This window comes from Antechinus flavipes, chromosome 4, assembly GCF_016432865.1.
Source record: "Antechinus flavipes isolate AdamAnt ecotype Samford, QLD, Australia chromosome 4, AdamAnt_v2, whole genome shotgun sequence".
Lineage (NCBI taxonomy): Eukaryota > Metazoa > Chordata > Mammalia > Dasyuromorphia > Dasyuridae > Antechinus > Antechinus flavipes.
This window is the reverse complement of record NC_067401.1, coordinates 52,747,403-52,760,851: the sequence shown is the minus strand read 5'-3', so window position 1 is coordinate 52,760,851 and position 13,449 is coordinate 52,747,403. Positions and strand designations below refer to the sequence as shown.

Sequence of the window (13,449 nt, the reverse complement as noted above, 5' to 3'; positions counted from 1 at the left end):
AAAGGTATGAGTACTGTTTATAAAGTTCTCTTTAGAAGAGAACTCCAATTTTTAGGTGCTTTGCTTACTTCTTTTTTTACAAGGTGTAGTTTGTGAGAACTAGCTTCAGTGCCTTAAAATACTGGCACATTTCAACCTACAGTTCTCATTTTAATAATAAGTAGTTGTGTCAGAACTTATTTAAAGCTATCCATTGAATCCATGAATTCAATGAAATCGAATCCAGCAAGCTAAACTCCTGACTTGTTTTCTTCCTTCTAGAATACAATTCCTTTTCTTTGTGACTCAAAGGAGATTAAAGTGACCTACTTCTTTATAGCAGCTCTAATGAATCAATCCAGAGATTTTTATTCTGGGAAAAAGGAAAAAAGGGATAGATATTGACTGTTTCATGATTATATCTGCATACAAAACATAGTTTTGTTCTCTTAAACTTGCTTTAGTTCATATCCTTGGGGATTAGTTCAAGAAGTCTTTTCACTGTTAGTCAAGGTTGGTGCCACATCTTCAGGAATTAAACAGCAAGTCCCAAAGATGCTGTCTCTGACAGCAGTGAACAGTCAACCTCAAGTAAGGTATTTTAAATTAAAAAGCTAAAAAAGCAGTCCATAACTACCTAGTATACAAGATGGCTCTGCTTCTCCCCTTTAGGATATTGGTGGTCTAAATGCAAGGACAACAGCCAAAATACTTTTTAAAAGATTTTGTATGTGAACATTTTTAAATGGGACAGTCCAGAAAAAAATTTTTTTTTTAATTTCTCTTTGGCACTTTGCAGTGATAATTAATGAGGTCTTCAGTGTTACGTGTGATTAGCAGAAGAATTGATAAAAATCTTTCAGGCAACCAAGAAGACTCTGCTAATGGAGATCAATTTAGTTCCTTGGTCTCACTCTCTAAAGATAATCCACTCAGAAATCCAAGTTACATCAAAAGCCTGAGGCTAAATTTCCCCTATAAAACAACTTCTAGTTCATGCTGCTGCCTTTCTTTGGGTCATCCTGACACAGCATTCTGCCTTGTGGTGTCTTTTCCCCTCTCTCTCTGCACTCCTCCTCTCCATCCCCCCACCGTGCCACATGGTATCTTCCCTAACTACACTGTGCTTCTCAACCCCACGGGGTTCTTCTCCTTTCAGCTAACAATCTTTTAGGGTGCTAAGTCCCTTTAACAATTTAGCCTAACAACTAAGGGCATGCCCCAACCTCAAGGGGGTGCTTGTGATTTCCAGTGAGGAACTTGACTTTCATATATATGGTCTCCCATTCGATTTCATATTTACCATTCCAGGTGTCTATTAAATCCCTTCATTTTATCTGTAACCTATTCCCCCTCAATAAATCTATCTTTTGCCAAAGAGAATGGCCATTGTGAATTCTTCAAAAGACCGAACTGCAACTTTTGGTGCCCAAAACCACATTATAGATCATACCAATAACCATTTTGTACGTTGCATTCATGTTGTAAATTCAACTGGGGCAAAAGGGTTATGTGTCATTTTCATACATTTTTGTTTTGTATACATTTGGCCCTTTCTCTTCCAAATGGCTACTTCAAATGTCTATCCAGTAAAAAGCTATAAAATGTGTACCCCTCCACTAACTCTTCCAAGGTTGAGCAACTCATCTTTGATCCCTGCTTATCTTCCAGCCTACTACTCAGTCTCTTGGTGACTCTATGCACCACATCAGTCATTCAGATTCTAGTTAGTCTAATTCATGTATGTGTACCAAAGTTACTCCTTCCCTGCCTAGAATCAATTTTCAAGCAGTAGTGATTTTGAACTGAGAATTGTGGAGGATTTGTTTGGATCCAGAGACAGTTACAGGGAAGTGGAGAATTTTAATTGTGTTAATCTCACAAACTCATAACTTTGAGGGCCTTTGCTGCTCTTGCTTTCCGCTTTTCTCAAACCTCTTTCTTTCCCAGTTCTTCCTACAAACTTTGAGTGAGATCAAGAGTTTACTCTAACACACCTTCAGGAAGAAATGAATGATAGATTTTGCATTCTCTCTCTCTAAATTTTTTTTATCCCTGTTCCCTTAACACTTTTCTGGCTTTTAAGTTTTACAGCCCTCATTTTTCTGATAAGATCATTTCTGCTTGGCTGTGACAGCATTTGCAGTATTCCCAATTTCAAAGAAAACTTTGAAGAAGTCTTAAGTGAATTTCTCAGTGATTAGGTAGATGATTAATGAGAACAAGAAATAAAATAATGTGTGAAGGCTTGTTTTTCCTCACTTTTATTATGGTGGACAATTTCATTCTTTAAAAGGCAACAAGTTCATGCAAAGTCATACATAGTGTTTTATTTATTGCATTTTAATTGAAGTGCCTAATTTTTCTAACTACTTTGCTCTCTGATATTGCAAAGTATTTCATAAATTTATTTATGACAAATACCTCCTTTTTGGGCAGTTAACACTCAAAATTGTTCTCTTTTTTGGTGAGAAAGGTTGAGCTTTGATAGGACTTTTTTGTTCATTCAGTTGGATTTGTTTTGCTTCTGTTTCACACAAAATGAGTCCAAAAATCCCTTTCACAAAAGGTGAAGTTTTTATTGCTCTGTGAAATTTATCAAATTAAATTAAAGAATTTTTATGGGTTTTTACTTGAATTTTCCTCAACAAATTGTTGCTATGTTCTCCAATTTGTTCTATTACTTCCCCAGTATTTTGGAGAATTTTCAATTGTGCATGAGAGAGGAGAGCTGCTAAGCTTGCAGGTGATTAACTTGAAATTGTTTTGAGTAATTCTGCTTTTTTGGCTTTTTGTACCTAATTAGAATTGATGTGACTGAAGTGCAAATCTTCATAATAATCATGCATTTGCTGGCAGTGATTGGAGGACCACCTTTTTGGCAATCTATGGTAATTTTGTTCACATTGTATATCCCATGTAATGCATGTTATGTATCCTGCTTGTGTTTTCAAATGCCGTATAATCCAATTAAACAGTAACATGTAAAATTATTTCATCCTCCTTGTTACCAAAAACATCAATAACAATAAGACACAGGTATTTTTCTTTAAGACATGATGAATGTCAGTCACCTTTTTAACAATCAATAGAGCATTTGGTTCGATTCCAAGATAACAGTCCTGAAGGCCTTTGAGAATTTATGACCTTTCTCAGAGCTGGTAGTTGTCTCATTTTTTGCAAAAAAAAGTGGGCTGCAGGTAGTACATCAAGATGTCTCAAAAGTGAGGATGATTCAAATTTTTTATTTCCTTTTCTGAACGAGTGGAATCCATTAAACTCTCCTTTTATACATTTAAAAACTACAGACAGTATAATGGACAGAGTATGCTTTCCCCCCAGAATAGAATTAACATTTCCTTGAAAGCAGTGCTAAAGGACTTTTTTTTTTTTTGTTAGACCTTTGGTTTTTCCACCTTATCCAAAATCTAGATAGTCTCTATAACATAGTATACTTCTTCTTCACAAATTGCTGGCAGTATATTGTACAAAGATTTAGGCAAAACAATTTCTGCCCATTATCATTGGATCTGTAACTGTATTGTTACTTCTACCCTTCCCCTCCCTCCCCACCCCCCGAGTAATTTAATGGTTATTTTAAGGAAGCTCTTGAGCTAGAAATAAATCTTTTTTTTCCCCAAAAAAAATTCTGTTTAATTTAAAAGCAAAATGGAGGGGGAAAAAATCAATTAATTTGCCCCTACTACACTTCCCCTAAGCATTTACTACCAGAGCATTAGGGAGAACATAATAAAACTACAACCAATATATTATCTGAGTAAATTCTATTTTTACCATATTCCTTTTTACCATATTGTTTATATAATACCCAAATAATGTCTGTAAGAACTTGATTTTTATTACTTTAAGCCCTCAAATAGATTCTAACACTTTGTTTTTAATTTAAATTTGAAAACTGAATTCTAGGAAATAATTTCCCTCAGTGTCCTCATGGTATTAGCATATTGGCATGGATTTCTGTCCTGAGATTTTAAAGTAAAGTGCATTAAAAATATGGACCAATTCAAAAGTCAAATAGAAATGGGTCACTAAACTGTACATAAGGATAGATCTTTGCAGGCATTATATTGATTTAGATATCCACATATTAACATCTGAACTTTTTTTTTTTAATATTTGTTAAATATTTCCCAGTTAAATTTTAAATTCTGGAGGGACTTGGGAATATTTGACCCCTCTTTGATTCAGTGCCCAGCACAGCTTTCTGTAATTAACATAAAACTGCCACATTTTGGAGCATGTGGTTTCATTATCGAATAATAGCAAAGATATTACTTCAGAGCTTGACATTATGTTCCTTCTGGCACTGCAGACATTTATATATGATGAAAGTGGAAGGTAATATGATAGGACTCAGGAATATAATTTTCTTGTAGATTTTGGTAGTTGGCTACAACTGATAAATGATTTGGCTACCCCAGAATCAAAGACAAATTTGGGGAATACAAATTCTTCATGTGCTGTTGTCTAAATCCAGGTGAAATTAAATTTATTTTAAGTGGATCCTTTTACTGTAGTATTAAAGAAAGTAGATTAATAATATAAAGAGCAGAACCTAAATTTTAAACACAGGAAATCTATACTTAAGATATTTCCCCAGGCAAGCAGTCCATTACTAAGCTGTTTTCAGAGAATTAGCTAGTTTTTGTTTTGTTTTATATTTTTAAAAAATTATATCTGTCCTTCTGAATTTGAGACTTAATTTCTGGCTCTTTTGTTTGTTTGTTTGTTTGTTTGGTAGAAAACAGATTTTCATCAAGATAAATAGAATGACCACAATGTCCTTATATTGCCGGCTTTTGTTTTCAAATATAAGAAACTTTTTCTTGAACAGCTGCATTTGTATTCAGTTGCCAAGTTATAGACGATAAAAGATTTTGGATTTTGTTATCTTTCACTAAAGTTCTACTCCAGTGCCACCTCAAGGCATAATGGTGATGCTGAGAATTCTTGGAAGGCTGGACCAGGGGAGCACTAGCTCTAATAGATCCAGCCAAACTGGAAAGAATTTGAATGTGGATCTGGGGATTGATTATTCCTGTCTTACCCCAAGATTGGCTTAGCCATTAGTGGAGGTGTTCTTCTGCAGATTGGCCTAGAATGATGAATTTTTCAGTCACTATAATTTTTGAAAACTATCGACAAAATTGTTAAGGAGTTGCCATATATGCATTCAAGGAGGGAACCTCCAGCAACTGAGAAAATTGTGATTTTTATAGTATGGAAGAAGGACTTTTATATTGTTACTGAAAGGCACATTTTATTGGCACTCCTCAGAACCACCTTCAATCATTCCAGTTTGATGAAAAACAAATTCAGGGCCTTCATAATACTGGGATAAGTCTATATAGAATTGCAGTCATATTTCCTCCATTGGATTTCAGATCCATTTCTCTTTTTAAGTCAAATTGCTATTTTGATTTATGATAATGTGTAGTATTTTAAGGTTTAAGAGCGCTTTCTGCAAATTAAACTCTTATTCTTTGACGTGTTTCAGAAGTAATTGTGTATAAATGAATATTTCTCTGATAAAATTCTTTTAACAGTAGGATTAGGCTCAAGTTTCTAGAGCCTAGTGTGCCTCAATTTCATCAATTCTATTGATGAAATAAAGAGGTAAAATTAAGGTTGTTTTAAAAATACTCTTACTATTTCAACAATTTGAAAACAATGTTGGTTATCATTCAATACATGATAAGGCTTGGTGCCACCTTAAAATATGTGATTCCCAAATTCTTTGAAAGAGGGATGGTAGCTGAGCCCAATATGGTGATGATATCTATTTATGTTTGAATTTATTAAGTACATAGTGCTTTTTCAGCCATCACATTACATTGCTGTTGTATTAGTAAAATACAGTACACCATTGTAAACACCATTGGTAACATGTAGCAAATCAGTTTTCCTCTTCAAAGACACAAGACCAACTGGTCTATCATAACTCCATTTCCAATGTCAAATTGAGTGGGCATCATCAGCCACATTACAACTTAAATGTGGTCAAAGGAGTTCTCTTTTGATATAAGGAACCTAACTTGTGCTCTCCAATCTTAAAGGACACCTCTTTCCACATGAAAGAGACTGAGGTCCTCAAGGCTAGAGGTAATGTGTGGTCAGTCTAGCTCTCACTGTCAGCACATTTTCAGAGATGACAGCCCAGTGGCTCTTTTTGTTTCTGAGATGCAAAAGGACATTGCTAGAGAAATTAAGGCAAAGGAAAGTTGCAGGTGTCTGCTACTGTCATTATGCCCCCAGTTGTAAGGGGAAAAGAAAATGTGGGTTAAGTAGTGGCGCCTAAATATTGTATCTCAGTGTAGGCCTTAGGGGAGATACTCTTGAGGCTGAAAGTTCTCCTGACCCTAGTCCTTCCTCCTCTGCGACTCTGAAGCTGACTTCTTGCCTCCCTCATGCAAGGGCAGGGTGCCTGGGCTCCTGTATAATGGTTCTTCTACAGAGAAGGTAAGAGAAAGGAGGAGAACAGCTTATATTTTTCCCTCTAGGCCTGCTGCCCTTTTCTCTGCTTTGTGGCCCAGGCCATGTACTAATTTGCCTGGCTGTACTAATGCTCTATATTCTTTTTTCTTCTTTCATAGGGCACCAATATGAGCTTCCATGACCCTAAAGTGATTTCATCAAATTTTAAATACAGTAGAACTCTGTTATGGCACAGATCTTTATTACACAGATTTGGATGTATACCATGGGTCAAATCGTGTCCCCCAAAACATAAAAACTACGTACAGTAAAAGCCTGTTATATCAAGGTTAGCCTATACCATGGGTATTAGCACCAATGTGGTGTAGGGGTTTCCCTGTATTTAGTGCTCATTGCAAAATGGGGGAAGATGGCATTTTTGTCTTTGCCAAAGGTTTTCTTTGTCCCTGTGGAGGAAAACACAGTGATAAAATATATATATATATATATATATGGTGAGAGGTGAATTGAATTTCAGCCAGATTTCACTGACTTGATATGATCTTATGATTTTTCTGAGCTGGAACAGAGTTAATTTTTGGAGCTCAAAGCAGCAGTACTGTTCCCCCTAAATTGAAAATGAATTATGAATTGGGAGAGGGGAATGTAAAGGGAGCAGTTCAGTGTTGTGCCAGATAGAATTCGAGAAAATGTTGTCATTTTTTAAACTGGACCAGCATGTGGAATTCATGAAATTAAAATCTTCCACAGTGCAACAGAACATCAACAGATGCTTTGAAAAAAACAACTTAGCAGTACAATTTTGCAAGAGGTCATAGAGTTCTATAAATAAATGGAGTTCTTCAGTGTTTTGAAGGAATGAAGTAAAATGAGACATTTGTGGAATAATGACAGTTCCCTAGGTTTAATTTGGCTTTTGTCTACACTCTATTCCCTTTTGAATTGGGATTGATAATGAAATCAGATCTTAATGGCTACATTTCGTATTCTCACTCATACTCTTACTTGCTTTATACTGTAAGAAAACAGGGTAAATAAGTCATTGGTGATCTTTTCATCTTGCATCTATATTCTTCTGTGAATGCAATTAACTACTAGAATGTTTCTATTCCATTTTACTATCACCATGTTTTAAAATTGGATGTAATATCAAAAAACTATACATGGAAAAGCTAAATTGGGGGGAAGGGATAGAAATTTTGGAGAGGACTTTTTAATGAAATACGGACTTTTAAAACTCATCGCAAGTATACCTCACTTTATATGATAGTTACATGTCTGATGGATTATCAGTTAGGAGCACAAAGTCTCAAGAGTTTAAAGGACTTCAAAGTCCCTGCAGACTAGCCTCCATCTCCTTAGCAGTGGATTCTGCTATAACATTCATGACAACTGGTCTTCCATCTAGGCTTTGCTCAAAGAGCTTTAATGATGCCAGGGGAGGCAGCCCATTCTACCTTGGTCTAGCCCTAGTTATTAGGAAATTCTTTATAACTTACTAAAACATGCCTCCCTGTCTGCTCTCCATTTCTTCGAGTTTGCCTTCAGAGGCCTGGGAGAACAAGTCCTCTTCTACATAACAGCCTTTCCCATGTTAAGATTGCTATCAGGTTCTCCCCAAATTTTCTCCAAGCTAAATGCCTCCACTTTCTTCAACTGCTATTTGTGTTATAATCCCCAGTTCTATGAACTATGCTAGGGTTGGACTTGTCAGCATATTTCCTTCAGTTACTGATGAAGTTTTTTGTTGTTGTTTTTTTTTTTTTTTTAACAGTAACTAAATCTTAATTGGAAACAATCTGCTGATTAAAGGAACTATTTAGTAAATCCTTGAATAAAGTGAATAATCTCCCACTTTATAAAACATGTTATGTTAGCATTTTTCTTTTTAGGCTCATAGTAAAGTGAGGTATAGTTGGGTGAATTTGTTGAGGGCCTTCTTGCCTGCTTTTCTTTTAGTTTCCTCCTCAGTGGCCTTTGGCTTATACTAACAACTTCAATTCTGTGGGGTTAGGATTCTTCTCTGGGAGCCATTATGTTTTAAATCCAGCCCAAGACTTTGTTCTCTCGTGTTTGAAATGTTTTCTTCCACTGCTCTTAAATAACCAGTGATTGGCGAATAGAGGTCAAAAGGAACAGGGTATGTATCATAAAGGCCTGAAGAGAATTCATTGTGTGATTCACTCCAGGCTACTTTTGCCTTACACTGGAACTTAGTTGTGTTGCTCACTCACGAAAGAGCTTCTACTATTGTCTTATTTTGCCAAAAAAAGGATGTCAAAACAAATGTGACTTGATGCTGTTCATTCTCATTCTCTGAAGTGTGGCAGCATTGTCTCTTGATAGGAAAAAACGGGAAAAGATACTTGGTTATTGTTGTTTCAAATGAGAGCTATTCTTCCTGAAATGGGGCCACAGAAAAGGATATAGGAGAGGATGATGCTTATAAATTTAGAAATTTGGTTTTAAAGTATTTAAATTCACTGAACAAATATAAATAAGCTTATTTCATGTTATACATGTTTTAATTTTGTTCTCTTTCTCCCATTAAAGATTCCAGTGCTGAATATTCAAATGAAAATTTTTCCAGCACTTTGTACTGTAGCAGGGACCATATTCTCCTGTACAAATTATTTCCGTGTAATCTTCACAGGTGGTGTTGGCAAAAACGGATCAACCATAGCAGTAAGTATACTTTCACTTGCTGTTTCTGGTTCTGATTTGAGTTAAGATTTAGAAGAGCTGCACTTTCATTTTTTCATTTGAAACTTTTTCTTATATAAAAAATATAATCATAGTTATATTAATTTACAGTTTTCACCCTTAGACTTAGTAACAAACAAACAACTTTAGGGGTACATGGCTTAGTAAGTTTGAATTCACAGGAAAATTCCTGATTTTGTTTTTGGGGTGGGTTTTTTTTTTTTTAATACTTAATCCATTTTGCCATTGCTTTAGTCAGCTGTTCCTTTGTTCAACTGAAGAAACAGCTGTCAAGCACGACTTCCACAAATTTCAGATTTAGAATTTGAGGAGAACCGAGTCTGCTCAGATTTCTCAACAAATCCATTCGGTGTTGTTGGGGTACAGTGTGTTAACTCTTCTCTTCTCTTGATTTCTATATAGGGAACAAGTGTCCTTTCTCCATTTCTCCATATTGGATCAGTGATTACCTTAGCTGCAATGATCTACAAGAAGTCAGCTGTTCAGCTCTTTGAAAAACATCCCTGTCTTTATATACTGACTTTTGGTTTTGTAGCTGCTAAAATCACTAACAAACTTGTGGTAAGCACTAAATTAAAACTCCTCATTTTTGTTTGTTTAGATTTTGCTTGTGTACCAAGCCTGTAGTTGCTGAGCTTTGTTATCTTGCAGTTCTCTGGGACCTCCTTCAGGCTCGTTTTCCCTTTCCTCCAAATTCTCAAAGTGTATCTTAAAGGTAGTCCCCATTCATTAGACTGTGGGCTCCTTGAGGACAGCCCCTGTCCTTTTGCCATCCTTTGTATCCCCAGCACTTAGAGTAATACCAGGAGCACTGTAGACGATTAATAAGTGCTTATTGATGAAGAAGGTCCAATAGGAGCCAGATTCACTTTTGATGTTATAGTTTGATATGTTACCTCTATCCTGCAGCTACAGCTTTACATTTCAGTTGCTGGAAGTCACTGCATCCCTCAGTTTAAGGATTTGGACAATACCACATTTTGCTTAGAGGGAATACCACCCTTAGACAGTCTCAGAGCTGTAGTAAGCCTGGACCTGAGTCGCCATCCCTGTTTGTCCTGATGCCATTGGCAGGCAGCTGAATTCTCAGAAAAGAACCTGTTTCCCTTTCCACCTTTTCTGTATGTAAGAGTGAGGGTCTTTGTTTCTTTCCCTCCTCGCATATGTCTGTCCTTTGACCTTAGTCCCTCTGTGTGCCCTTGCATTCTGACCTTTGTCTCCAGCCTCTGATTCTTTCTTCCTGTCCAAAGCAGCCCAAGATTAAGTAGCCATGAGCCAAGCTGGAATCCGTAAAATCACAGCTTCATTCAGTGACCTTGGAAGACTCTGCCCCTCTGGGCGGCCAGTCCTGCTTGTCACTGTGGCCAAAGATTCACTTGTACAAAGGTCATTTTTCTCTCCTGATAGAAGGTTGAGGGACTTGCCTCTCTTTTCCCAAGTTCACTCTGTACCTTGACTTGAATTTGAGCTTCAGTTCAGCTATTTGATTTGTGATTTCAGATGAATCATTGTATTTCCATGAATATCAACTGATGCATATGTCTGATGGGACAGTCACTCGTGTATTACCTACCTTAGGATTGTTAAAGATGGGGAAGTCAGTCTGTACATGTAAACCCCTGCATTGGTGTCAGCCTGGGTTACCACTGCCTCCCTTGGGAACTGCTCACAAAACAAGAGTTTTCTCATCATGTTGGTTATGCAGTTCTTGGTGCAAAGCACTGGGACCACGCACAGCCCTGCCCCAGGGAGCCTCCACAGGAAGGGGGTGTCCATTGAGCCTCAAAAGGGGCCAGGGAAACCTGAGAGGCCGGCAAGTGGGGCGCACGGCGCTGTTTTCAAGGCCTGCTTGTGGAATTAGTGAGAGACAAGGTGAGGTGAGAGAGGGTAAGGTTGGCGATCTGATCCTTTATATTCGATCCTATAAGTAATAGGGAGCCTTTACATAGAAAAAACTTGATACCTAAAAGGAGAATCCCTTCTTATTTAGTCTTTGAAAACTCTCAGGAGGCAGAATTCATTGTCTCCTTAGATTGCTGGTCCCTGCTTTTGCATAGCTCTTAATTATTAGGGGTTTGGAAGGCTTTGGGATTGATGCCTCATCACAGTTTAGATGTGACTCCAGACTTATTGAAGTAATAGCCAAGGGACCAAACTATGGCACATTCTTTCAAGCTAGAAAGGTTTTGAAGGTAGTTCTGGTTGAGGGTCTGTGGTCAGAGAAATAGCCCAGCATTTGAGAGGCTCCTTCCCATATGCTGTAATTTTGAAGTGCCCAGCAAATCTCAAAGATTTACGAAGTCATGGAAGAGTTGTGGAAAATAGCAGATTATTGAGATAGTGAAATTTATTTCCTATGTAATAAGTTTTTGTTTTTGTTTATGCAGCTGAATAATGTCTGAAAACAAAATCTGGCACCACACTGTTAGCCAGTGTGAAGGTACACTGCTAAATTCTCTTTTACTCATAGGTGGCACACATGACCAAGAGTGAAATGAGTCTACACGACACAGCCTTCATAGGTCCTGCCCTTTTGTTTCTGGACCAGTATTTTAACAGCTTTATTGATGAATATATTGTACTTTGGATTGCTCTGGTAAGTGGTATGCTTTGTTTACCTCATTAAGTAGTAAAAGTAACTTCACTTTGAGGAGCTAGCCTGTAATTTCTAACGGAAACCTGGTTTATCTAATAATGATGCACACAGGCTTGTTTTGATAGAATTTGTAATGAACATGACTTAATTTGGAACCATCAGAACACAATAATGCCTCTAGGGCCTTGTAGAATACCATTTCTTGGTTTAATTATCCTGTCTATTTAATAGTCATAGTTGATTCCTACTTTCAGTAGCTACAAACCATAACTAGTAATGGCTTGTAAGCTAGTCAGCCTCTTGCAAATATTATGGTTAAAGAAAGGGAATCTGCAGAAATTGTGCTCATTTGGGCTTTTCATGGATTAAGTGGGATTCTGGAAAAGAGATAAATCTCTTAAAAAGGTCTAAACACTTTGTAAAATTCTAAAAAGCTGTTTTCTTTGCAGGTCTTCTCCTTATTTGATTTAATTCGCTACTGTGTCAGTGTCTGCAATCAGATTGCTTCCCACCTGCGCATACATGTCTTCAGAATCAAGGCCTCCACAGTACATTCTAATCATCATTAGTGACTTAATTGTTATTGTAATAAGAAATAGGAAGCAGATATTTCTGCAGGAAAGAATCAGAAAACATTGAGAAGAATGGGGGTGGATAAGAACAAATCTAATTTATAATAATCAATGTTGTATAACTTCTAGTCTTCGTTCTTGGTAACACTCCTTAACTAGCCTCTGTGAGAAAGGGGAATTCCAAGTCCTATCCTGTAAAACATACATGTAGTCCTGGTTTTGGCCCAAGAAAGCATGCAGGAAATAATGCCTTGTCTTTGTCATTACCTTTGAATACTGAATAAACTTGTCCTGGGGAGCAGAGCTGCAGCAATGGAAAATTTCTAATGTAAACTATTTACAGACCACAAGATTGCTACTTTATAATTTTAATAAATCATCATCTTTTAGTGAAATACTTGTTTAGTGTTCACTCAGATTTTCTTTACTAAGGAGCTCAGCTCATGGCACTCTAGTTCCTGTGGCTGTGCTAGTGCTGGGGACTGTGAGACTGGGTTGAAAGGGTTCCTGTGTTTACATTACTGGGGAAGGCCGAGTGTTACTGAAGAACGAGTGATGGCCTTCTGGGCCTAGGGGAGAGCCTCTCAGCATGAAGTATAATGTGGTATCTTTTGTCAATTACTTTTATTTTTTTAAATAAATATATTATCTAAAAGCCAACTTATTTCTCAATTTTATTCCAGTGGAAAAACTTTAAAAACTAAGTTTTAATGTTTGGGTTTTTTTTGTATGAAATTTAAGCAAAATTTATTTCTGCTCTTTAATAAATAAGGAAATTCTATGAGTTGTGTTGTCTTCATCTGTACTGTGACCCTTCTGTATTGTGTAAACATTTTGCTGGCTTGTGGAAAGAGAAATTGAAGCTTTTAGCGTGGGTTTTAAAAAACATCTGTGTTAACCTTTCAAGAACTGGTGGTATAGAGATACCAAATCCCTATACAAATAGAATAATCAGTGGGGTTGCTTTTTTTGCTCTTTACTTAGAATAACTAAGATACTGTTAGAAATGTGATGCTTTGTATCCCTGTTCCAATGGTCTTACAAGAAGAGTTTTTACTGCTTTCATTGTGGGGAAGAGAGACTAATACAAGCTCTTTTAACAGAAAAGGTTTAAACCATTGT

The 13,449-nt window shown here is 36.7% G+C and overlaps 1 protein-coding gene across 3 annotated transcripts in view; it reads left to right on the top strand.

Moving 5' to 3' along the window:
* Positions 1-13,108, top strand: part of CEPT1 (choline/ethanolamine phosphotransferase 1) — a 39,092-nt gene extending 25,984 nt beyond the window's left edge. For 2 of the 3 annotated variants that reach the window (XM_051993055.1, XM_051993057.1), the window contains exons 5-9: positions 2,786-2,870; positions 8,989-9,120; positions 9,562-9,720; positions 11,630-11,755; positions 12,205-13,108. In XM_051993055.1, coding sequence (XP_051849015.1) covers positions 2,786-2,870; positions 8,989-9,120; positions 9,562-9,720; positions 11,630-11,755; positions 12,205-12,324 — 622 coding nt within the window. In that variant the 3' untranslated portion in view covers positions 12,325-13,108. The remainder of the gene's footprint in view (positions 1-2,785; positions 2,871-8,988; positions 9,121-9,561; positions 9,721-11,629; positions 11,756-12,204) is intronic. The other variant, XM_051993056.1, reaches the window with a different exon arrangement.
* Positions 13,109-13,449: the final 341 nt, after the last annotated feature.